Genomic DNA, 27,384 nt, shown 5'->3' with positions numbered 1-27,384 from the left:
AGATGGACAGAAGGAAAGGGCTGAAACTACAGTGATGGAGTAAGCGTTGTCATTCCACAGCAGGAGGCAGCATCCAGCAATATGGCACGCCATTTGTTATAGAGCCACTGCAGATGTTTCTCAGCTGCATGCTAGCTGCTCACATACAATGGGAAGAATTAAGTATTGTTAAAAAATCACAGGGATTACTGACTTGATGTGGGAGGTCTGCACTTTTTTTTGTTTCAAATTAGATCAATCTGAATATACTGAATATACAGAAAGTACTTGGAGTGCACAAGTCTGCAGTTGTTATCAATGACAGATAATTCAACATAATTGTTCTCTGGGGTGAAACTTCACGGGCATAAAATTCATTAAAAAAAGAGAAATAAGACTGAAATCACCAATTTATTTTACCCCTGTGTTTTGTGTATTGTAGATCAGAGTATATTGATCTTAAAAAAAAAAGGGAAACTAATATATTGAGCTTTTGTTACACTTCTATTGAATAGAGTTCTTACATCGATTACTGTTATTGAATCATTGTCCAGCCCTATGCAACATTACACTCATGGTTCCATCACTGAAAGCCACAGTTGTGTAATATGAGCCTTTAAGTTAAAGCAATATAACCCCTTTGTGTCACAATGCAAAACTAAATAATTACATTCCCTTATCCTGGCTAGTGTATTTCTGTAATAGACACATAGAAAATGTAATGCATGATACAGCGAAGGTTTGGACCTCTAGGCAAAATTAAAGCAATTTGAATCGAGCGTGTACAGAAATGTTGATGCCCAATCAGGATTTTTGCGGAGGTTAAATTGCCTGCCTTGTTAACATCTATAGTGACAATGAGTTAAGTCACAAAGTAGTGAAAATCAGGCCTGTAATATTCCAATGGTTTGACATCCTGTTGTTTGAGTAACAACCCAGAACAAATTGGTTGAAAACCTGATGAGTCTGTGGGTGGTTGTGAGACTTTGCTTGTAATACATGTTTTTGGGGGCACTTGTGTCAATTTGCAGCAGTTTATTCCTTAACAAATAGTGATCATGATGAGTGTCTGTTTTCCACTAACAGGTTTTCCAAATGAATGAATTGTTTTGATATTTAACAATTTCATGGTGTGCCGCATCACACATTACAGCGCTGCACCTGCTCGTGTGAATCCATGTGTGGCATGTTCTGCCAAAAAATCTCACTTTCCCCTCCGAGTTCATGCATTTTCTTATGTTGTCACTTTCCAATATGCCACATGTCGATTTGTAGCACCGCGTACATGTTGCTTCATACATATTCAGCGCTAGATATCTCCATACAATAACTCCATATCTGATACCTGTCGTTTCGAATGCAGAGGAGTAGATGATCAAAGAGGATGAGCATATAGTAACCGGCTTGTCTCAGATCTAGAAAAGCCACCCAGGCTAATTTCTGCAGCGCTGCCTTGATTGCATGCATATAGAACGAGATTACTTTTCCCTCTGTGGGTGGCTGAGGCATCACTTCTTTTCACATTTTATTTCACAGGTTTTTGTCTCTTAACACTTAAAAAAACAGACACACCCCCACCCTTTGCTACAAATTCCCCTTACATCAATGTTCCCTTTCACTCTTTACTGTTTTGTTGGCAGCACTTTGATGCTTACCTTTTTTAGATTAGCTTCAGGCCAACATAAGTCCTTCAGTTGGTGTGCACAGTAAGGGACCTATATATATATATATATATATATATATATGTATATATATATATATATATATATATATATATATATATATATATATATATATATGTATATATATATATATATATATATATATATGTATATATATATATATATATATATATATGTATATATATATATATATATACATGTGTATACATATACATGTATGTATATAAATGTATGTATATATACACACAAATATATATACATACATGTATATGTATACATGTATGTATATATATGTGTGTGTATACATGTATGTGTATGTATATATGAAATATTTATATATATTTATATGTATATATATACGTATGTCTATATATATATGTGTATATATGTATATATACTGTATGTATACATATATATGTGTATTTGTTTGTATATATATATGTATATAGGTTTATCTGTGTATTTACTGACAGGACAGGCTGGGTCACTGGTAGAGGATTGACACAAAAATGAATCAGTGCTCCACCTTGCCAGATATGCTGTAGCTCCCGGAGTAAGACAGAGTAAGCAGGGGGTCTGGTTTTTTTTAAATTGCCTTTACCTCCAACAGTGTCACATTTTGAACTTGGTAGGTGTTTGCACCAGATTGCTCCATTCCCATGGGACAAACAAGCCCCGTTCAGTGCATAATGTATTGAAGTGGGCAAACGCACACGCTAACACACGAGGGAGGTAAGAAAAGGAAGGCGGCCTTTAATCTGTTGTTGCCACCCAGCACATCGGATTGCACCATCCTTTGGGTTTTTCCAGTGTATATAGGCTGAACGGTTTCCCCACTTCAGCATACTGTAATCTGTGCTGATTGAAATAGGTTTGAATTCTGTCTCTCTGGGATTGTGTGCGTGATACAGTGTATAGATAATAGTTGTATCACCTATTGTGTGTGTGAGAACATGTGGATTACTTGCAATAGACCCTAATTATAGTCTAGTGATACGTATGAACTGTATATGTGATGTCATTTCTATTTTTGAACATGGCTTTCCGACACAATAATGCTCCGACAAATATAAAGATATGTATAGTTATAAAGATATGCATTATACTTTATTTCTCTCATTTAAATTTGTTTTTGTTTTTTTTCCTTATGTAAGTAAACATTATTGCACATTGAGTTTTAATTAGTATTAATTCATGCTTTTTGTCCTCTGGATATTACACTGATGTCGGAATGAAGGAGTATGAGGACGAGACTTGGCTTAGGTTTATTTTCCGAACAATCTGCAGAAAACAAATAATCACAATATAATCCACAGTTTGGTCCTTATAAAAGGATATTTGTGATAAAGGGGAGTGCAAACAAGTTCCTACAAGGACAATATGAGACCCAGCCTTAGTTTCTGTATAAATGGCAAGAAATGATTGTACTTATTGTGCACCACCACCAAACAATGCTTTTATATCAACAACCAATATACAGTTTCATATGAAAAACATGTTCCTATCTTTCCTCCCGTCTCTGCATGATGCTGAAGTTAGAAACATACCAGCCTGTGTCTAATTACAGGCTTTTGCGCGTACAATTGATGTTTTTGTGGAGTGAGGTGTTTGGTTGATTTTGCTGTTTTCAACGAGGCCATTTCAGATTAAGTACAGTTTTATTATCACAGACACAAACAACATGATGTTCCAAAGAAACAGACAGCTGCTTTGGTCTGATCCTAATGACCAGTATTCCTGTGCTGCAGTTCAGCCCTGACAATTATGGCATTAGTAATAAGTCGAGCTGCAGGGCTTGTATTCAGACAGCAATATTGCCTGGTCATTACAAAAGAAAAGATGTTGGTCAGAAAAATGTTTTTGCTATTGCTTTCTCATTTAAAGTGTAAACAGGCTACAAATAGAGCTTCTTTATTACCGTGGGTTGCAGTCGCATTGACAAAAGACCACATGAATGTTGCTTCCTGAATTTTAGAAATAAAGACATAGCATCACACATGATATGTGTACAATTTGTTTTAAATGTTATAATATCGTAACAAAAAAAAAGAAATGTCATTCGTATTAAGTGTCCCCACAGACAAGTAAAAAGTTAATCAGCATTAAAACAAGTAGGTCTATACTGTTATGTGCCATTTGTTTTATTATTTGCCTTTTCTACTTAATACTTCAATTGACCTACAGTATATTATAATATTTAAGCTTAATGTAAGTTTAATGAATTCTCGTTGTAACTTTGAGGGTATAATACATTTGGATCACAGCACAATCAAAACAAATGTGCAGACCATTACCCCCTGAATACAGAGCATATAACCTTTTGAAATATAATATAATAAGAATATATTGATTGTGCATTATACAGACCATCACTTATGTGATTCTACTTTAAAATAAACACTGTTATTGAACTGCTGTTTATAATTATGCATTTGTCTAAAGAGGTATCGCTGAAAGAAGAATGTCATTGTTCTCCCGAGGTCATACCTATGTTCCCCGGGTCCTATGTTCCTCGTTTTCCCAAAAAAGGTCCTATGTTCCCCACTTTGTATGTGACAGGGGAACATGGGACCCTTTTTTTGAAAAAGGGTAGGGTTAGGGTTAGTGTTAGAGAAAGGCTCCTATGTTCCCCGGTCACATACTAAGCGGGGAACATAGGACCCGGGGAACATAGATACGGTCCCATTCTCCCCCACCATGCTGCTGTTCTAAGTTTTGTGGAAAAGCAGAAATTGACTTCTATATCTGCAACTAAATTTGAAAGTTGAAAAAAAAAAGTAAAATTGGAATACTGTTGGAATGGAAATATTGTTATTATTCCTAAAAATGCATTCCTTTTAAATAAAATCTATCAGCAGTACTTATGAATATTTTAACAAAAGAAACCCGAACCTGCTTTCACCAAAATAGCTACCGTAGGATGTTCTAAAAAGTGCATGTGCTTCATATTCACGTTGATAGCCGGGCTACGCTCGTATACTGTTATTGTTGTCGTCTGAACAGTGTACACCCTCTGTTTCCTGAAAGGTTCAGATTAGCGCGGTTGCACTGCAGTTTGTCTCGGTTCACAGTGCTAAACTTAGCCCAGCTTTTGCCTCCAGTGGGCTGTTAGGCAATTCCATCTGATGTTGTGCAATAAAAGACAAGAGGAAAAAGACCCCTCTCCCCTAACACAAAGCAGAAATCAGCCTGTTGTTTCTTTTCTTTGACCTCAATTACGATCAGGGCATGTGTTACTATAGGGGCATGTTGAGTCATGTCTGCTTTGGGAGCTGTGTGTGTGTGTATATCCAGTGTGTGTGTGTGTGTGTGTGACAGGGATTGTGTTCATTTTAGCCCTAGGAGGCAGCGTACAGTAGGTGGGGGCCAAGATGCATTAGTCTTGGCTGAGATGTTCCCTTCAATGATGCCGCCACACGTGGGTGGGTTGCAGGAAAGGAGGGAGATTGAGTGGGAGGAGGGAGGAGGCAACGGAAGGAGAGGAAATGGCAAAAAACGATGTCAGACATGACGGGAGCTGAACAAAGCCCAGTTCACTGTCAGGAGTCAACACCGCGACAGCTGCCAGCTCCACACACACACCTCTGGCTTGGGCTGTCTGACGAAATGCCACCTTTGCCGATACACTGCAAGACAGTACACATGGTGCCAATGTCCAAATGAATATGAATTTGATGGTTCCTCATGTGTACACAAACATGAGGTGGCTGTCAGCTGGAACCGTAGCACAGAGGGAAGTTGCTGTGCTCTGCAGCTTTTTTCTTTTTTTTTGCATCAGCAACCAATTTATTAACTTTTATTGTGTCAATACGGTTGTTACACAAGGGAAGAAAGAGCAGTACAGCTCCACTCCGTCATGACTACTATCTTGTCAGTTTTATATTGTTGGAGTTGCCTGTGGCTTCTCATAAAAAAAAACAAATCAAACATTCACAGATTGAGGAGGATGATTGAATCAGGTGTAGTGGTTTACTGTGGTCGCACAGTATACCTATCCTCCCACTGAGCTGTTTTGTTAGCACTGAAGTGCTAATTTACCCCCAAAATAAAACAAAACATCACTCTTTCTCCTGCTAGATTTTACAAGTACGTGGTGTGTTGCCGATTAATGTGCGTCAGTGACTGCAAAACAAATGGCTCGTTCATTTGCAGCGTTGAATGGATATCTGGATCCTGTCACATTGAGTAATGCTAATTGTGCTTAGCAGCATCATTGGTCAAAGTGTCAGAAGCCATCAAGTCGATTTGAGGAGTTTGTCACAATCAGTCCTGTGGACGGCTGATGAATTCATCGTCACAGAGGTGTTGTCTGTCATCTACTCACGTGCTTCAATGAGATAAGGCTTATTCGGGCTCGTGTTTCTCCTCAGAAACTTTTTTCAGAACTTGTTCTGACCACCTTGACAACGTGAAGAAGAGCGAGTGCACCGCTTCCAAGTTTTTGGCTTCTTCTCATGCGGCACAAACATTGTTTTATTGATGCAGTTAAAACTTAAACGCTCCATCTGCAGAGTTCCTTGACAGCTCAGTTCCTGGATAATTTTGCACTCCGCGTGTGAAAGGCTTTGAGATTTTGCTCGCCGTGGGCCATATGTAAACGCAATTTACTTGGCAGAACAATTTGCCTGAACTGTTTCTCACTTCAAGATAAATAATCCCTTATGCATTATTGACGATGCTGTACTCCCCCCCCCCCCCCCCCGAGTTCAGAAGACTCCCCTCCCCCTTCATTGCAAATTGACTTTTTTTTATGTTTTCCTTCGCACAAAATATCATTTGTTGCAAACTTGGAAGTGGGTGTGACAAGATCCCATTGGTTTAATCAAATAACGGTTTACAGATTCATGTGCTAATTAATCACTAGCTGTGGGGGCCGTACCATTGCAGCGAATCTCGGTAGAAAAAGAGACATTTGATCTGTTGAATCAGCTCTCTTTCCTTCTCCACCTCCTCTCATCCATTTATCTTGCATTAATTCAGTGAAGACATTTGAGTGCAACCCACCCTCTTACACACACACACACACACACACACACACACACACACACACACACACACTCACATTTTAGGTTAGTATCATCTCCTGTGGAAACCAAGTCTCCTCTTTAAAGACTAATATATTGGATCCTCACAAATTAATTGACTTAACATTTTTTCCTTTTTTACTGTGAACATCTTTGGCAAAGTTCCAGACTCTAGATAGAGGGCATTATAATTTATTGGGGAATTATCTGCTGTGTCTCAGCGTATGCACTTCAGTTGGAGTCTGAAAATGATCTTAAAGCCACATTCCTCTTGTGGAGAGCTGTCATTTCCTCAACATCTGTGTATCTAAGCGATGGAGACTCATTAGGTTGGACTCATTGTAATCGAGTGTGGTGGCTGAACTCAATCTCCCTGACACATTTTCTCTGGGAGATGAAATGCAGTCCCCTCCATGTCCCCTGTTTTGTTCCTAATGATGACTTTTAAATGCCATTGTTACTCTGCTCTCTCTACACTTCAGTGTCCGCTGGCTCAGGGAAGGTAATAGGTCTGAGCTCCATGTCAGTGACCCAAGAATAAGCTTGGCTTTTAACAGCAACATTTTTCCTTCTTGTCCAATATCACGATGAACAAACCCACAATCAAAACTCCAAAGCATTTCCCCCCTCAGAGTGGTTTTTAAAGCTCTGCGGGGGAGTGACATTTTCCAAATGACCATTATTCTCTCTGACCTTTCTGGTGCCCTTTGTGTTGAGTGATTGCATTTTGGAAAAAAAATTAATTTGTGAATTATATCATTTGTTAGCGTCGTGATTAAAAACAAGGCCCTGTGGCTTGGAAGTAATTGAGATATCTAGCATGACCCTTACAACTTTCTCTCTGCAAACTACTACTTTTTCCCCCTGTATTCAGCAGTACACTTGTCAGAGGAATTGTCCAGGGAGAATCCGCTGAAAGAGAAATACGTACTGCATATAAATGCTCCAGCAAAGTGTTAGCCGGAGGAGGAGGAGGAGGAGGAGGAGGAAGCGAGATGAAGTAAGCAGAACATGGGAACTGAGATAAGATGACGGACTCAATGAGAATGAGGATATTTTGATTTCCAATAGCTCCGTCAATGACGCTTGCAGGTAGACAACGATACATGCAAGTGGGGCAGGATGCTGGTTCCTTCCACCCGAGGAATATGAGCCCTAATGAGCGCAAATGTAATTACACTGCTGCTGTTGACCAGCTGGTAATCTGAGACACCAGTGGCGTACATTTACTTATCTACATAGAATGACCGATGGTGGATTTTTAAAGGCAGAGGGCATACCGATAGTTTGGAGCATGGAAAAACAGTTACCCAATTAATTGACTGAAGAAGAAAAAACGTGTCATATTTTTCTCAATAACAGAATTCATGACAATATTAAAGGTGTACTAAATCTAAAGTAACTGGCCATAAAATCCTCCTAATATGTCACAGAGACTCTGGAATAATATTCATTTAACATACTGAACTCACCAACAACAACTAAAAGCCAAAATATTCGCATTAAAAAAAAAATTTTGCAGACCGTAAATCATGTTTATGTTTTGAAATCATGTTTTGGCATGTGGCGCCACCTACCGCCATCTATCAATCATTGCAGTCAGTAGAGTCTCAGCTGCCGAGCAACCACGGGTTGCCAGTTACGTCTGAGCTACAATGGCAGAGAAAACGAAACTCTGTAGACCTCTGTAGTTTTGAATTTGAGAGTAGTAACCGTTAACATTAACTGCCACATTCCTACATATGGCGCCTTTAAAAAAAAACACACAAAAAAAACACAGGGCAATGTTTTGCGATTTGATTGCAATTATACAATCAGTGTATAATTCATAATTTGAGCGAGATGTGTGACTAGCCAGTAACAACCATGGCCATACAGAGCCTCAATGAATTGCGGTGACATGCATGTCCGCAAGATGGGGAGGCATCACAGCCATTGGCCATTATTGGAGCCAGGGTCCACTCATGCCTGTAGGCTTGGTGGACCCCACACTTTTGGTGCCATCTCCCAAGATAAAGAATCCACACACACACGAATGTGTGAAAATCAATAAATACGGGTAAGATTGGCCTTTTCCATCGTCTCTCTCGAGTGATCTTTTGTCATTTATTAAAGTGTACCTGCCTAAGTAATCTTACCCCCCCCCCCCCCTTTTTCTTGACTTTTGTCTGTCTCAAAGAAATTTGGTGTGATCCAGACCAGTACTTTTCAGTGGGTGGAATAAATCTGCCCATTAAGAGCAGGATAATTGATGGCTTTCATCACCAAATGGAATACAATTATTCCAATATGTGATGTTTCGGTGACAAGAGTGCTTTACTGTGTTGGAGCCTGAATGGTTTATGTGACAAAATCAAATGACACGATGATAAGGGGCTTTTTGTATGTTGCTTTTTGTTTTCTCCTGTATTTATATTCGAAAGTGCTATACCTGACATTTGAAAACGGAGATTCTATATGCCTTAAACATACAGTGCAATAACTACCTATAGCACCTATGCTTTTAAGTATTAAATTCATGTTCACTTTCTGTAAAACTATATAATTTGACGAGCTGTGTAGCTTATTTTTGTAGTTTGTTTTCAAACTATGAAATTTGTTCTTAATTCATTCACTGTCCCTGACTTTCTGCCACATAGAAGTGGGACTGATCATTTTTACTTGTGAGTACTTTAAACCTGCAATAAAAAATGTTTTGTTTATTTATTTATTTATTGGCTTTTTTATCTTTTTATTTTTTGCACTATTTGGAGTCAAGGCAAAGAATGAACAAAGCAATGGAAGAATGGCGCGTCTTTGCTGATGAATATCTGTGCTGCAGCTCTCATAGCTCAGACACTTGTCTGAAAGGATGTTTATAAAAATAATATATAACTGTCACACTCTTCCTGCAGTCACTCAGGCCAATATTTACACATCTCATTCATTTTTCATTCTCGCTGTAAACACACAGTCGTGTTGCACACGTGCCTGCTGGTGAACAAGAGTAGATCTCCACAGACATACGTGGGAGTGCGTATGCCTGTGTCAAGGAGAGCGAAAACCGCAACCTGCTCAGTCCAACTTGCCCTCCTGGCCATTTTGGCTTTGCAGTATAATGAGGATTCTTGCCAAACAGACTCTCTGCTTTGGCTTGAGGCACCAATCACCTCCTGCCCTCATTCAGCTTAACTTAAGTGCTTCATGTCACCTCAAAATACAATGCATGCAGCAGCCCTTTATTTATAGATTGTCCTCTGTTTTTCACGTCATGTAATTCTTAATGAAATACTCCACTGTGGTTTCCTTGTCTCTGCGCTTCTGACTAGTCTCTAATTTCTCACCTGAATGCCTGTAAAAAAAAAAAAAAAAAAAAAAAATGTTTTCTCACAGACAAATGCAAACACCGTATCAACTTCCTTATGTTTGATTTGTGTCAATCTCTCACTCTCTCCTTTTACAACTCCCGGCCTCTCAAGGGCCCTCCTGGTATCATTCATCCTCCCACTCCAAACAACCAACATCCTGTCCGCCCACACTCTCAGACCAGCGTGGACAAACTCCTCTCATATGCCTCAGTGTCAGACCTTTTGATTGCAAGTCCTTCCATCTGTTCCTGCAGAAATATACAGTTGTTTTTTTATTCAGGATTCATCTCACGACAACTCAAAGTTTTTTTTTACAGAAATCCCCTTACCCAAAGTAGACAACAGGTGAATTAAAACGTTAAATACTTACATTCTATGTGTTTGTTGTCTTCTTTGCAGCATTCAGTCGAGCACCCATCCCCATGGCAGTGGTGAGGAGGGAGCTGTCGTGCGAGGGTTACCCCATCGAACTGCGCTGCCCAGGCACTGACGTCATCATGATCGAGAGCGCCAACTACGGCCGCACCGACGACAAGATCTGTGACGCAGACCCCGCACAGATGGAGAACACGAGGTGTTACCTGCCAGATGCATACAAGATCATGTCGCAAAGGTAAGAAAACATCTGCACTGTACCTTCTTTTTCATTATTTATAAAAAAATGTTTTATCATGAAAAACTTCCCATACACAGTCTCTCTTAGAAGCAGCTAAATATTTTTACTTTATGGAATAACAAATAGCTTTCAGTAGTTCCCTTAATAACTAAGAAATCATTCAAACTGAATCATTTCAAGACGTTTGAGAACATCGTCACATCCAGGTTTGACAAACACTGATCAATATTTCTCAACATTTTATGACATTTTGTGGATTTTATGGGAAAATAATTGACAGATCGTTTGTTGCAGCTACCTACCTGATTCTATGAATTGTTGTTTTTCTTAACCCCAGAATGAGCCTTTAATTTGTACATTAGGAGCCATTTTGGACCACCCCATTTTTACAGTGGATAAACTAAACATCTTTTGAGTTTTGATGAAGGCTACATAGGTTGATTGGCCCTTTATAGCTTTAAAGAAGCATAAAATCATGGAATTAAAGCCACGGTTTGTGAATTAATTGGGTCAAATATCCCAGTGAGCAACAACCTCTGAACGTCGCCTGACAGCTTGTCTGACACAAATCAGTGTTCGTCGAAATAATATGAATAGATTATTAGCCATTTGTCAAAATAAAAATGCTCTTGGATGTCAGGCTCATTCTCTGAATTGTGACTGTGCTATACTATAGTCTTACTATGGCTTGGCTTTTGCAGTGTAATTGATTAGTAACATTAAGGTAATATATACCAGAGTTTCAGGTTTTCAAGCAAATAGTCTGGATTTAGGAAATGCAAAGCTTCGGGACAGTGTGGAGTGAATAAATGCATCATGGATTCTCAAGTCATTTGTTGACTTATTGCAGCACTTAGAGCAAAATGAAGACTCCTCTTGTGAATATCATTTTAAGTATATTTCTTTTCTCTTTCTCTTGCCTTTGAGGTCAAAACACCCTTGAACACACCAAGGAATGGAGTTTTCTAAATTGCTACTCGGTGCTAACATTAGTTTATCTCTCTCCATTTCCAAACCTTAACGTATGTCCATGTCTTTATATTTCAAAAGCTTTATTCCCTCATTGTGGACTTTCAGAATACTAATGGAGCTTTAGGCTATGTCAAACAATTGCTCTTGGCTTTTTAGCTTGGTTCCATAGAGTTCAGATAATCAGCAGCGTGAAAGGCAGTTGACAGTAAGAAAGAGGTAGTTTGAAACATGTTGTCAGATAACTGATGCACCCTGTAGCTCCCTTGTTTTCCAGCCGCCCACTCAGACTGAAAATCCCTGCAGGAATGAATCAATGGATCTGCTTCTGTCAAGAACACAAAACTAACATTAAGTACTAGGGGGGGAAGTATAGCTTTTTAGCACGTTGCTGCTAATTGATATTTTTACTGATGCTATAATTTTATCACAACCTGGTTTGGAGCAGGGACATATTGTCATGGGAGAGGAAGTTGCCAAATGTATAAATAATGTTGATAATATTTATGGAAATCAGGGTTAAAGTATGGGTGCCAAATCAGGGATGAAGTTTGAGGTCATGGTATTCATGGCAACACATCTGCCCATTAGCTTATGGTGGTTAGCTCAAAAAGAAAGGAGAAGAAAAAAGAACGCCAGCCCCAACTATTTCATTGTGGAGCTGTCAAGAGCTGTTGCTAGGTACCTGTGGCTAAGCTCATTAGGGTTAAAAAGAAAATGAGAACAAAACAGAAACACACAGTTTGAGCAAAGGAAGTCTTAAAGAGGCAATGTTTGAACCGGAGCACAGAGATTTCACTGAAATATATAATAAACATTCATCATCAGTGAGGGTGACGACGTATGAAAAACAACACCACGTTTGTGTGGGTTAATTCAGTTTCGCTTACACATTAATAGCCTGACCACCTGTTAAATGTACTTTCCATAACTTGTCTGCTTTATATTCAACCAGGCCTTGATGTAAGTGTTTAAAGTGTATTAATTTTAAGATTTAACTCAATCACGGGAAAACATTTTAGTTTTCTGATTAAAACAGTATCTTGCTTATGTTGCAGTCTACAATATTGTAAATTCAGTATCAGTGTTAATACCTTGTAAACATAAATAAGTAACAACTTAAATACCATATTGACAAACTCTAGGTGTAGGGTATGTCTCGGGTGTGACTTAGCGTAGCTGGATTTGGGGGATTTCTTCCATCCTGATGATAAGAGCTGCCTGGTGTCCTCCAGACACGACGCACAGAACTGAGGCCAAACAGCTCAATCATGGTCTCATCAGACCGGAGAATCTTGTCACTGTTTGAGAGTCCTTCAAAAAATAACTTTAAGTGAAGGGAGGCTTCTTTTTGGCCACTAAAGCCCAGATTGGTAAAGTGTTTCACTAACAGTTATCCTTCTACAAGTTTCTCCAATTTCCACACAGGATATCTGGAGCGCAGCCATAGTGATCATCAAGTTGTTCGGTTTGGCTGATCTGCTTTAACACGAGTCAGAGTTGTTTCAGACTTTCATTTAGTTGTTTAATAATTATAGAGGCCACGGTGCTCATAGGAGCTGTCAGTGCCTCTCCAGAACAGTATATGAATAGGTTCTGAATAGATTTCTTCAATCATTGTGGTTTTGTATACCACGTTGTATTGTATACAATGCAACTGCAGTAATATTGAATCATCAGTTGGTTGAAATGGACACTGATGGTTTTAGTATTAATTTAACAAAACCACACTGCTTGAAGTGCAATGATCCCAGCATTAACTTCATCTTTTTAAAATTGAATGAATACATTTTAAACTAGTATAACTTGGAGAACTAGTTTAACTTGCAGAACTATTTTAACTTGGAGAAATAGGGTATAATATGGGACCTTTAAGTCGTGGTGATTGGCCAGCATTGTCGTTAGCATTCAGATCTGGTCTAAAGATGAGCCCAAGCTGCTGCCGGCTTAGTCTTTGTGCCAGGCTTGCATCCATCACCAGCAAACGCCCAGTCATGTCACTGATTCTCGTGGGCTGTCGATGCACATTTAGGCAGTTCAATCCCGCTGCTCCCCCAGGCTGCTCAGAGTGCTACATTGATATTCAGCTATCAAACCCAAGCACTGTCTGTTCCAGTTTAGCCCACTCATAAAGGGGTGTATATTTGGCCTCAGCACCAAGGTGTTTTGAGTGAGAACTCATAGCAGAGACTGCGTTAGTGACAACACAGCCCAGAGTTTGTGAGTTTGTATCATACAGTGACAGGGTGAACTGAATGGCTTTCATCAGCTATCCATCCATTTGTGCACTGCATAATCCCCAGCCTTGAGATAAACATGTCACCTATAGGTGGTGCTGTTACAAGCTTGATTGAGGCTAATGATGCTGCAAGCATAAATTTAATACACTTTGAGGTCATTTCTATGCATACACACTGCTGTCTGTTTATTTGATAATCTTTGCTCTTCCCTCTTGAGATATTTTTGGAGATTACTCTCAGGCAGCTTTTGAATCTGCCTCTCTCTAACACATGTCCAGATCCATTTCCTCTTCTTACTGTGTGAATTTTCTGGAGAGATCTGGCACTTACTGTGTTATCAAACCACACTGAACCTTTTCTCATCACATCCCCAGTGTCTCTTTCCTCCCTTTCTTTTTTGTCTTCCACTTTTTCTTTCCCCAAGGCAGCACGGCCTTCACGGTCAGTAATTACAGGCTATATCAAAGCTATATATCACCTGATATCACAGGAGACCTCAGCAGGCACCTTAAGGGACAGCTGATAGCATTGTGGCAGGCTTCTGCATGACCCCTGAAGGAGAACTCGGGAAGGAGCAAACCCTATACTCAAACAGACTCATCCCAACACTCACAAACATCCTGTATCCTTGTTCTGTCTTTGTCTTTTTGTCACTGCAGTCACATCAAACTCATTATTTCAAGGTACAAAGGAGAACAAAGCATATTTTTGTGTTCATGCACATGACACAATCAAAGGTTAATAGACATAACAGCTTGATGACTCTCTTGAGGATGATAAAAACTAAATGGATGCAGCCTTTGATTTGAACCTAATGGCCTTGTGGAAGTTGACATTTGACAACTTCTAATGACATTAAGGTAGTAAACAAATGCCTCCAAGCCATTATTTTCTGACTGGTACACATGAGACAAATGACTCTACTCTGGTCGGATAAAAAACATGTGCTGACAGAGCGACAAGGATGATTGAGGGATAAAGTGGGAAAAGCAGATGGGAGGATCCTTTGTCCTTAGCTGATGATCTTTCCCATACGTTCCAGTTCTCATTATCCTTGGCTTTTGACCTTATTTCAGAGTTGAAGGAGTTGATGAAATATTTGTTTAAGCAGGGGAGTAGGATTAAGTGAAAAATCCCCTCCGGCTCTTTGCCCATCTTCATTTAAATCCCCTCATTTTGAGCAGAATGTTAGGGGTGTATGTTCTTTGGGAAGAAGAAAAGAAGGAAATCAGAGGTCTGTTCATTACTCAGTTTCCAAAGATACTAAAATGTGGAAATTGAGAAATTGAAATTGTCGTCTCATTTAACTTCTTGGAACAAAGTGAGATGACCGAGACTATAATTGTCAGTTAAGTAGAGTGGTATATTATAAAAAGGACACAGTTTTGATATTGTACGGACAACGTGACTGTTTTTGTTCATGAGTAATTACTTTATATCTCACAATGAAGAAAGAAACCGCTTTGTATTGGGGCCTTTGCACCAATACAAAGCGGTTGTTTTTTTTTCACTGATCGCATTAACAGTGGCTTGTGTGGCAGCATGCACCCTGAAACTGAGGAGGCTAAATGGAACTCAGCCATCATTCATTTACACCTGTTTTTCCTACTCTGACCCTTCAAAATGGCAGCTGTGCAAAGGGCCTGTTTATGCTCTGAAATATGTTAAAGGGACAGTGTGGATTTTTAAAATAATAGATATAGTTATCAAAAATCTGAACTATGACTTTAAATCAAATGAAAGCTTATAACAAGTTGCACTGTTGGGAAATCCATTTTAAAGTGTTGCTAAAAGGCTAGTTTTATTATGACTAGTAGTAAACTAGTGTAGTTTCTTACTGCATTAATGGGATCTGGAAAGGCATATGTATATAGTTGCATGACAAGAATAATGTTGTAAACTATTTAATTAAGAAGCAAAGCCCAAAGCTAATTTTATTCCCCAAACGTTGAGATGTCATATGAAATAATCCATGACTTTAATGTTGTAATTGCAAATATCACACAGGTGCTGCTTTATATGGACAAGTTTTTGGGCAGATTATTGCAGGAGAAGCTCTGTCGTCTTTAATTAAATGGAATGATCCACTATGGCTTGCACATTTGGGGGTTTGATTCTTACTGTGCTGATGATACTACAAAAGGAAATTCAAAGCATATTCATGCACTTCACATCATTACAGACATACATTATTAGAGGGTGTCAAGTGCATATTTAGTGCATATTCACTCAGCACAGTTTCCATGAGACTTTTCTACTTTTGCACGAGTCACTGGCTTGTCTGGTCTACTCTTGGTTAGACTGTTTTTTTTTTCCATGATACAATTATATGTTGAGCACCTGACAATTACTCAACAAAAAAACATGACCGATGAGCTCAGCAGGGGACACCAGCTTGTTATAATAGTATGAACAAATAGAGAATGGTGGGGTGTTTTTGCTTTCAGCGTTAATGTACAAAAGGATATTAATAAAAGCTGACAGCAAAGACAGTATAAAGACACCCTGTTGTTCTACAACAAACCAGCATATTTATTAAAAAAAATAAAAAACATATTATGTCAAAGTTGTTGTTTAAATTTAGTAGAACCAATTTTTCTTTTTGCCCATGACCTTTTAAATTCAAAAGGTTTATTTTTTTCCATATTCTTTTCTTCTCCTGAATTCAGTGACATCACCAAGGCATTCATTACCCGTGTCCTTTTTGTAATCCTGCTCCAATCCCTTTTGATAAACACCTGCCGCATTTAATTTTGCCCAATTGCTTGCTGTAAATTTCAAGCTGGCTGCCGACCAGTCAGCCCGGGTCTCCAGACGTGGCCATATAAGACTCTGTGGCAAGGAGATAGAAAAAGGAATCCCGCTGTGGCAAATGGGACATGTTTAAGGACATTTCCCAATATGAAGTGGATTTCTCAAGAGAAACTGATTAAAGGGGAACTGACTCCAGCCAAGCCAGTGGTTTGAATCGACTGTAACACTGTCCATGTTTGGATCCTGAGCTGAATGCCCCATAGACCATATTATGCCCAACAAATGCACCATAGAATCCAGAGGTTTCTGACTGTTGTTTCTTTTGTATTGCCATTTTGCACTAAATATTGTTTAATTGTGTAACTGTTCCTGCAGTTCAAATGTTGATTCCTTATTCATAGTATAGCTGTGGTATTTTCACTGTTTTTTTCTTGTATATCCATTTTATCTCAAAGCTTTTATTTCTAAAATTAAGACTTATTTTAAGTGCCTGATCCATGCTGCTGCAACACAACAGTTTCCCAGTTATGGGAATAATAAAGTACTGGGATCTGGTTGTAGTCTCTTCTGATGTCAAATGAATAGCTGTCACAGTGGCAGTGACGCACTAAACATGGGGTTTTATAATGTGTTAAAACGTGGAAATAGGAGGCCTCAGTCCATTTGTCAGCTATGGGAGTGAGTTTCACTCGGATGAGTCCAAACAGTAAAGAAAGGGCTAATTCAGACAGGAGCAGGTGGTTAGTGCAGGGAGCCGACTGTGCCATATCTCCATCTGATATTTGCCCTTCTCTGCTCTGCGCTCCATAGTCTTTCATCCTTATTCTTTTAGTTAACTTCTTCCTTTTTTTTAATTGGCAGGTGGTAGTACCCAGCATTCCCATTTGATGTCCACTACTCTGTCTCTTCCTTCTGCCCCGAAGTGCTGGATCCATTTTATTTTCTGCAACATAGAGGGCACATGCCTTTTCAACTGACCTTTAATAACTTTGCTTGCTATTCATCATCTCTCCCCCTAAGATAAAAACAACATTCTTTCATGCTGATTCATGGCTCATGGTTGGCTTGAGAGCCCAAATGTCTTGTGACTCTTCCTTTCATTCCTTTCTGTCCACCACTTAGCCATTGAAATTACTTTTCTCTGATGACGTTTCTTCAGATTATCATCTGCACTTGTCAAGATGCAGCGAGGGTCGATCTGGAAGAAATAATCAAAAATAGTCACCTTGAGGAACGGTTAGCTGGGGAGATGACTCTGTTAAAGGACCAGTGTGCAAAATTTAGAAACATTACTTGGTGATGTTGCCTGTTCCAGCGAAATATCCCTCAGTTGGCATCAAAACTCATAAGATTTTTAGTTCTCCATAGAGCTGACCCAGCCTCTTATGTATTGTAAGTAGACTCAATCTTAGGTAATCAAAAACAACAATTCCACCAAACGGGTGACTGCAGATTTACAAAATATGTATTATTTTCGAGGCACACTTCTATCCATTCTTATTTTCATCCCCTGAACCCCTGGCCCTGGCATATTAAAAATGTACAATGTACAATTCAAGTTCTGTGCACATTTAGTGTGTTGGTATTTTTGTGAAATTGCACAGTTGGAAATGTTTTTATTTTTTTATTTTTTTTTTTGTTATAGTTTCTACTGTGTCCAATACATATTTACAAACCCAAATTGTGAATATGACTAGACATACAGTATGTTTTAGTGTAATGTGAAAGCAACAATCAGCCATACACAATCAGCACCACACTGCTAACTACTTAATGGTCTGTGTAGAGAGTATGCAACATGGACTTACTGTATGTTGATTTCAACGTGTTATTCTCCCAGAATAAGCATGAAAAACTTTCAGGTTTAGGAGAAAGTGACTTCTTGAGTCAGTGACCTTCCTTTCAACCTTTCTGACAGGACAAGCATTTCAATTCAATTTAATAATCACTGAAATGCCTTTTAAATTGCGGCATAATGATATGCAACAGCGTTACGATTGAAATAGTTATGATTAAATGGGCTAGAGGTGAGCAGCCAGTTCATCTTTCAAAAACAATTTCACAGCTCTCTCTCTATGTCATGTAAACAGGATTAAAATGGAAGATTGTCAGTTTATGTGATCATATAAACAGCTTATACAAACTGTTGTCTTAGTTTTGGCAGGGACAGCCTTATTGTTGCGAGGCACCATATCTAATTGCAGTCAAACTTATTAATCACTTAAGTGAAACAAAGGCAAACATTAAAATAAAGTAATACATAATTCATTTAATTTTACTGCAGAGACAGTGTGCAACTGAGGATCATCGTCTTGCCAAATAAAACTTTTAGTAGCTCCACGAAAACAAAGATACATCACCTGCCTTTGGCACTGTGCATTTTCATCAATACAGCCACAACAACAGCATTAATATGCAACTACACTAAAACAATTTATGTCAGTCATCACTGTGTTGTGCAGATCAGTTTCAAATTAAAATGGCTTTAAGATTATCTTTAGAAGTCTAATGCCTAATACAAGAATGCATTAGGCATGCAGAGTCATGTCCATAGAGCATAATACAATGGAACGAGGTGTATTGGGAAAATGAGCGCACTTTCCACTTGATTTATAACATTCATAAACATTTTCCTGAGGAGTTAATGGTCTCAATCGCTAAACTGAGGTCTCCTTCAGCAGAACATGATGTCAATATTGTAAAATATGTTCCCATTTAGAGGCAAATAGACAATAAACCACGACACATATGAGTGGACACCCCTGGTTGCATTAATGAGCCAAAGCTTTCTCTGATTTATTTTTTTCTCCCAGCATTTGTCGTGGATATTTAAAAATCTTTAAGGTTGGATGTTGTGTGTCATTTGCCTTGGTTGGCATTGACCATTGCTTGAAAATGACTTTGAGAGTTAAGGCTCCAAGGTACTGTAGTCCCACTGAAACTAGGGATGACTCTGAGTGCTTGGCTGGGAAAGCCAACATTACACGGCACATCCCTCTCTCTCTCTTAATCCTGCTATCTTTCCCTCTCTCTGTCTCTTCCCCTGTCCTCTCAATTACTGTTTGACTTCAAATCCCTTCTCCACTCCCGAGCACTGCTTTTATACTTTCTTCTATTTCACTTTAATGTTTGCCTTTTTCTTTGTGTCTTTGTCACATCACCGTTTTTTTTTGTAATTGGCTTGTGCTCGGCATGAATGATGAGCCACAATCCAAATTCTTTGGGTGCTGTACTTGCGAGGGGCAGCTGAAGAGGTGATCTGCATTCATGCCACATGTCCCCCTAACCTTGGTGGGATGGAATCAAGGCAGTGAGACAAGGATAAAGGTTTCACCTTGTTTCCTTTGTGACTCTCTGATGGCTCTCCCATGGTTAGCAACTCATAAAGGACCAGTTTTATTAGCCAGATCTCATTCACCCACAGTCTCTGCTTTCTATTTTGTCATAAATGTGATATTAGTGTTTGTGTTTTTCTTTCGTCATCATATAATATCTCCTTGAAACAGGACAGACTCAAATCTCGAATCAATTATAATGGTGCAGTTTCCCCGTTTGGTCTTTGATGTTTGAACTCACCTGCAAGGTTCATATAAATAATGTGAAATGAAAAGCTAAATGTTTGAGTGTTTAAGATGTTTGAGTGTTTAAGATGAAAAAGTGATGACACTCTTGCAATCAGTGTCTCTTAGCACAGTTACATAATTCACTTTGAACCTTCCCAATCAGCTACGTATTTATAGAGTCTGTACTACTTGAACTCTAGACAAATTCAGTGAAATGTAAGGAAAGACTCAGCAGTTGACTTTGTTGTTGATTTTGTAGTACTTTGTAGAAATTTTGCTCACAATAAAAGGACTAAAACCATAAAATATACAAATTTCACATAAAGGAGGCACATGCAACTTGAAATGCTTCTTGGCCTTAACCTACATGGTCACCAAGGATGAAAAATAAGAATAAAGTGTTATATCTCAGTTCTAGTTCTGTGGATTGCCTCCTTACAATCCTTGAACATAAACCCCGGCCTGCCCGTTTATCCTAGCAACAGAGCGGCCCATTGAAAAAATCTATAAAAGAGTGATTCCAGTGGTGAATAGGAAGTGCTGCTGTGGTTGCCACCTCACTGCCAACATCTCCTTGTAACAGTACGTGCTGTCAGCTACAACTCTCTTTGAATGTGGTCGAAATTCTGCCTGCAAACATCATTTAATAGCATCCATTCTGGACACCAGTCAATCTCTAAACTAAGTGTTTCAGAGAGATGCTTTGTGGCCGTAAACTGTGCTGATGAAAGATCTGTCTTTTATCGACCCTGACTGATTGTGCCTTCTCCTCCTCACTTAAATTCAGTGGCACACACGTTCCTCTTGAGGGTTTTGTCTGTCTAGAGTGGCCTCCCCCACTGGCTGCATATTTGCTTGTGAAAGCTAATTATACCAGGCTATTTTCTGACCAGGGACCATGTCAATATTACACAGAGGGAAAGCTCTCTCGCGCCCATTGCTGCATTCTTATTCATGAGCCTTAATTCCATCAATGGCCTCCTCAGCCACTGGACCGTGGTTGTTCCTCAGTGCAATGCGTTTTTAAGCAAAGTGCTTTTCGATGCCACAGAGTGATGTTCCGCCATAAAGAGGCATAACTTGTTTTGCCACCCCCTCACCATTCCCTTTAGAACATGCACAAAAGTACTTTTTATAATGCAAGAGAATGGCTTTAGTAGTTGCTGACATGGAGCTAATTCTCTCATACGTGCTCACTGGGGTGGGAGCTGAATGTGGTGGAGGTGTGAGGCTCTTGGAAGGGATGTTACACTGTAATGGCGCTTTTCCACCGGTCCGACTTTAAACGGCACTGCGCTACACGACACGGTTTAGCGAGTGTTTCCACTAGCGTAGTACCTGGAACTCGGCACTATTTTTAGTACCTGCGGTGGTGAGGTTCCATTCATGGGTGCCGGTACTATGCGCAGGTACTATGCGCTGATTGGTCAAAACTGCCGGCAACTGATTGGCCAAAAGTGTCGTCACTGGGTGCGTCATGAGCGCGACATAAAATACAGGATGCAGGAGTCTATTTCACCATTTTTCAAAAAATAGTAGCGCGCAAATACTTCGACATGGCGACTCTGCATAAGAACACTCCATGGTCCAACGACGAGGTCCAGACTGTCCTGTGTTTAGTCGGAGACGACAAAATACAGAGAGCTGGACGGAGCCGCCCGTAACGAGCAGGTCTTACCGGGATTCGATGTCCGCTCACGGCGTACACAGCAACTCCAATAACTCCGCACACGCCAACGGTAAGTTTTTTATTTTCAGCCTGAGAGCAACGTTTAACTACTGCTGAGAATAAACTCGCTTAAACAAGACATTATAAAAGTAACATCATGTGTGTCGGTAATCTCTGTCCGTCTGTTTACACGAGACAACGTAGTTGGCTAGCTAGTTAGCAATGTCGCTATTAGGTGTTCAACCTACAACAAAACATTACGTAAACCTGTAAAAGAAACCAGATTTGTACAAGTCATGAATTACACTTACTACCGTGTAACGTTTTGTTTTTACGTGTTAAAACAGACTTGACCAGAATATACAGCATGGGTTCTATATTTACATTATAGACAGAGAATGAGCATCGGATATTATATGTCTATATTACACTTTTGCAAAAAGACAGTATATTGCACATGGGATGAGGAGCGTGGTTGTCTACTGAGAGCTAACAGCTGCAGGGAGGAATAAAGGAGGGTGTTTCAGTCTGTGGCTGAATATATATATATATATATATATATATTGTTATGCATGTAATTACAGCGTATGTATACACTTCTTTTGTTCAAGAATCCCATTCCATATGTGAGGAGTGTTCATCCACCCCAGCAGAGCCATCAGCTGCTTCGTTATCGGGGGCACCAACTTCGCCACAGACCACAGCTCTGTGCAACTGGTAAGAAATAATAAACATGATTTACAGCATTTGTGTATTTCCTTAATAACCCCTTTCTTCTTCTCTATAGTGTTATGGAGGGAAGAGAAAAAGAAGCTCACGGCTGTCCTAGCAGAGCTTCAGGTGGAAGATGTTCAGTAGCAGGAGTAGAACCGGACACAACGTGACCGCCACACCACGAGAGTGCTGCGTTCAACCACGCATTCCTTTGAGTGATTGGGCAGCTTGTCCAGGCAATAGGTGGCAGGAGCATGTGACCTATTTCCTCCCTCCTGTCCTAGGACTCCACCACCTATGTACAGTTTATTTGATTTGCTGTGCACTTTAACTTTGGTTTGCTGTGTTTTTTTGTTTGAATAAACAACAATGTGACTTATGTGATTACGTCATGCGTATTTCTTTTCTTTTTCTTTAATTGTGGCAGCCTTACAAACACAACGTATACAGACAAAAGGAGACATCTCTGCAGAAAGTACAAACTTTTATTTGTAATTCAGTGAAAAACAGTACAATAATAAAGCATTTTACAAATTCACAACAAGTGACACATCAGGCCCTCACCTACATCTCTGCCCTCCTCTACACCCTGTGCCACTGCCACCACAGGTTTAACCACTGTAGCTGCTGTGTGTGCATCTCATTCAGTGTCATAGGTCTCACCATGATTTTCACACAGGTTATGCAGAGCACAGCAGGTCACCACCATGGATTTCACCAGCTGGACATCACAGTCATTCCTTTTCAGGAGTGACAGAACCATCTGAAACACACAGGCAGCATGCTTACGTTAATACCAGAATACCAAAAATAGAGATTGCTTTCGGTCATTACTACACTGTACACCTGTACAGTACTATGTAGAAGTCTGAGGCCACCATTATATTGTTGCTATAATGACAATAGAGGAATCATTATTTTTATTTCACTTTACTGGAACACAATCAGAATATATGTATGCAGTTTTTTGTTGTTTAAAAAAAACATCCTCTACAGGTGTCCAGTATTTAGTGTGATCTACCCTTACACTTGAACAATAACACAACTCTGTTAATACTGGAGTGGAACCTTAATTAATGTTTCTGGTTCAAGACATGCGTGAGTATTACATACTCAAAAAACAACAGCGTTTCTGCACAGTACTGTATATGAGCTAGTTATCGATAGCAACTATATTTAGCTTACCCTCACTCGTCGTCTAGTAACATCTCCTCTTCAGTTTCATGTTGTATGACTTCCCAAACTTCTCTGTACTCCTCCACAGTATTTCTTCTTGCCGCCTGTAGCTTTTTCTGGCGATCTTCTCTTCTGTGTGTGAACAAATGCCACAGACCGAGCAACAGAACGAGTCCACGTCCGTCATTGTTTATGTGCGTGTGTGTCTCGCGTATAGGACGTCATAGCAGTTTCGCGCAGCCGGGTTGCAGCCGTGTTGTGATAACCACGCCCACGTTGAGAAGGTACGTTCTCTGTAGTGGAAACACAACTAAACCGTGCCGTTTCGTGCCGTGTCGCTCAGTGCCGTGTAGCATAGAGCTAGTGGAAAAGCGCCATAAGCTTTTCAGTCTTAACTTGGATTGTGTGTTTTCGTCTGGGCAAAACATCAGTTTCATTGTCTGAGCTTCATTCAGCACAACATGGATCAGCCTGTAAAAATGAATAACATTGACTGTCAAGTGATTATTTGACCAGGGAGTTCCCTTTTAGAATAAGTTATAATTACAAGGGTTTATTTACATAGTTTGGGGCTCTTCATGTTCATACAGAATAGACTGACTACATTTTCAAAGAGAAAAACTGAGCAGAAATCGGCTTAAGAGCCTCAGTGTTTCATATGGCCAAAAAGAAAAACATCCTAAATCTGGCTTGAGTTTGTCTGCATTATGTCATTGATGGAGGGCATCAAGTTACTTTTTTTTTTTTTTTTTTTAATCAGTTACGCGTAATGAAATAGAATCTGTACCAGTGATCTATGTCATAGGAGCCATGACAAAGGTCACATAGAAGGATATGAGGCAGAAGGATACACAGCAAGAAGGGAGGATGTGAGTTATTCTGTGTTCGTAGTGAAGAATGACGGGGTGGGAGCAGCAGACATGAAAAATGCTTCATCTGCCGATACTGTTGCCGTACAATCAACTTTCTTGTGTCACCTTGAAAAGATGACAGAGTTTACTTAACATCCACTGGTCCCTGATATTGTTGCTGCTTACAATGTCGTTCCCTTGCAACTTCAAACCCCAATCTGTTGGTAGTTTGATTAGTTACAGGAGCAGAATTTGAATTATCTTCTTCAAGGATCTTAGTTTGATATCAAACTTTAAAGAGCTGTTTGTCATTACAACCCTGGCCTTCCTCATGGCGCAAGTTCACATGAAAGAGCCCAGAACTGCAGCAAAGCTAATGACCTGTTGTCAGAATAGTTAACAAACGATTATCAAAAGGATTCAATTGGGAAATAACCTCATTGTAGGAGCATAGAATAATACAATTCAGTAAGGTGCCATGTCATATAGATCAGTTTGAAATCCACTGTACACTGTCAGGTTAATAGAATACAGCTATTGGTAGGAACGACTCAATCATTTTGCAAATTATAAAGAGCTTTACTGTTTCTTGCATTTCTTGCAAAGATGCCACTCTGATCTTCTTAAATGTGTTCCAAATGTTCCATTCCTACAGACATTTCCATATAATCTATTGGTGAGATTATCTTTTTTCTGCAGCATTCCAAACTAAAGCAACGTGGTTTCAACTTTGATGATGTCTTTGTGAGATACAGTGAAGGTTAGGCCCATAGTTAGCTCGACTACACACTAATCCTGCTTTGGAGACAGGCCCTCAGGTCATAATAGATACCAGAGCTGATGAAATTAGGTGAGCGCAACACATTTAATGTTCCGTACACCAGCGGGACGACAACGCGCTCTAAAAGTGTCATTTTTCAAAGTGTTTTGCAATGAATCTCGATAAACAGGCAGCAACACCAAATGCATACCAGTTTTGGGAAACACGCAGAGCAGAAACAGCCAGGATGACACGCTCCAGGCTTAGTTTTTCACCACGCAGAGACACCGCCTTCTCCTCAGGGTGTTTCTCAGGAGAGCTGTTGGTATGGAAAGGACGTTAAAAGACAGCTAAATGTCCAGGCTTCCCCTTGACAAATTCGGTCGGACAGTGGTGCTACGTGGGGTGAAATACAAGGCCTGCCTTGTCACCTCAACTAGTACAGGAAGGGGCCAGAACTATATTAGGCTTTGTACTTCTTGTTCAGTCCTTGTTGTTCACCTCACTTGTACTCCTGGTCTGCCACAGGAAAGCTCAGCGCAAACCTCAGGCATGTATCCTTTAATTCATGATAAAAGGCTTTAGAGGAAAGGAGAAAATGGAAGGAAAAGAGCAGCTATTATTGACACATTTTAAAATTTGAATTTGAACCCATTTGAATAATTATTTTGTTGATTGTTGAAAGATAACTTTTGTTTCTTGTCACATAACATAGAGACACGATATACATACTTTGATAGTTGTTTACATCCATGGGTTTACTGCAAATTCAAATGGTTTTTATTTTGCCCTTCAAACATCATCATCACTGGCAGATTTTAGTTGTAATGACCATTGCGCCGTCACGGCCCAGTAAATTACTTTCCTTTCAACTTAAGCTGTGACTGACAGTGCCTTGAGCATATTGACATCGAGGAGACAGGAAAGACCCGTCAAAGCCCAAGCTTTTAATCCCAGCCCTGCTTTTTTCCAGACAATTCCTTAAGACCTGTGGTGATTTCCCGCATGCCAATGCACACCTGGACCCTTGCCGAGCTATCGACACCTGACCCCTCCCGTATCGAACGCGAAGGTTACTCATAACCTCTGCTCATCTTTCATTATTGAGATGTGAATGAGGAAGGTCACGGGGTGGCTCTCATCGACCCGTCAACACGGGAATATTTGATGGTCGCTCAAGCTGCTCTGCCAAGACACTCCATTTTTATGGCAACAAAGGACGCCATTTTGAAAAGGTTAACCACATGAAAAAGTGGAGTTTTGAAATGGCTGTTCAAAATCCTACAAGGTCATGCTCCGGCTGTTTCATACGGTTATTTTATTGATGGATTATAAAGAAGTCGCTCAGAGAAATTGTTAAGAGAGTTTTGTTATTACCTGTCTTTGTGATTTGAGGTAATAAGCAGCTAAACACCCTCCAAGCAGCCAATCACTACAGCTGACCATTAGAGAAGCAATGTAGCTTTAGGGCTTTGAAAAGAGGCTTTGAAGGAGGAAAGTGCTGGAAGCTCAGTCTGGCCAAAGTTGGACATTGGAAGTTACCATGGTGACAGTGGCTGAAAATGAAAAATCTGTGCTTAAAGGCAGACCTTGGTGTGTGTGTGTGTGTATGCAAGTGTGTGTGTGCTTAACAGCGGTATTTGTGATAGGGTCCTTTTTTATTTTGCATGTAGATTAAAAATGTTATGAATTGAATGGAACACAATTCTGTTTTAATGTGGGTATGAAGTCCTGCACCCCCCCCCCCTCCAGTTTTCTAAAATATAGATTGAGTGACAGTGCAAGCAAAGGATTAAAATCTTTTTGTTGTTGCTGTCCAATGCCTGCAGCCACATAAGCTCCCTGAAGCACTCCTTTGACTGGAACCAGCAGCAGGCGTCCATTTTTTTGTGTGCGTGGAACCAACAGGACTTGATGCCTTCAAGAGTCAAACCAGTGGCATATCTCTCTGTTTTTCATTCCCAATCCGCCCATTTGAAGGCCTGCACAGCAGTGGCACCACTGTGTATCTGGACTGAAAATCGGGCACTTGCAGAGATG

The 27,384-nt window shown here is 39.8% G+C and overlaps 1 protein-coding gene across 1 annotated transcript in view; it reads left to right on the top strand.

Moving 5' to 3' along the window:
- Positions 1 to 27,384, top strand: part of LOC310942810 (adhesion G protein-coupled receptor L3) — a 198,404-nt gene that overhangs the window by 61,586 nt on the left and 109,434 nt on the right. Inside the window, exon 4 of the mRNA XM_083908251.1 lies at positions 10,432 to 10,645. Coding sequence (XP_083764377.1) covers positions 10,432 to 10,645 — 214 coding nt within the window. The remainder of the gene's footprint in view (positions 1 to 10,431; positions 10,646 to 27,384) is intronic.

The sequence above is a fragment of the Microchirus variegatus genome (genome assembly GCF_963457635.1).
Source record: "Microchirus variegatus genome assembly, chromosome: 2".
Taxonomy (NCBI): Eukaryota; Metazoa; Chordata; class Actinopteri; order Pleuronectiformes; family Soleidae; genus Microchirus; species Microchirus variegatus.
This window is presented reverse-complemented; position numbering and strand designations above follow the sequence as displayed.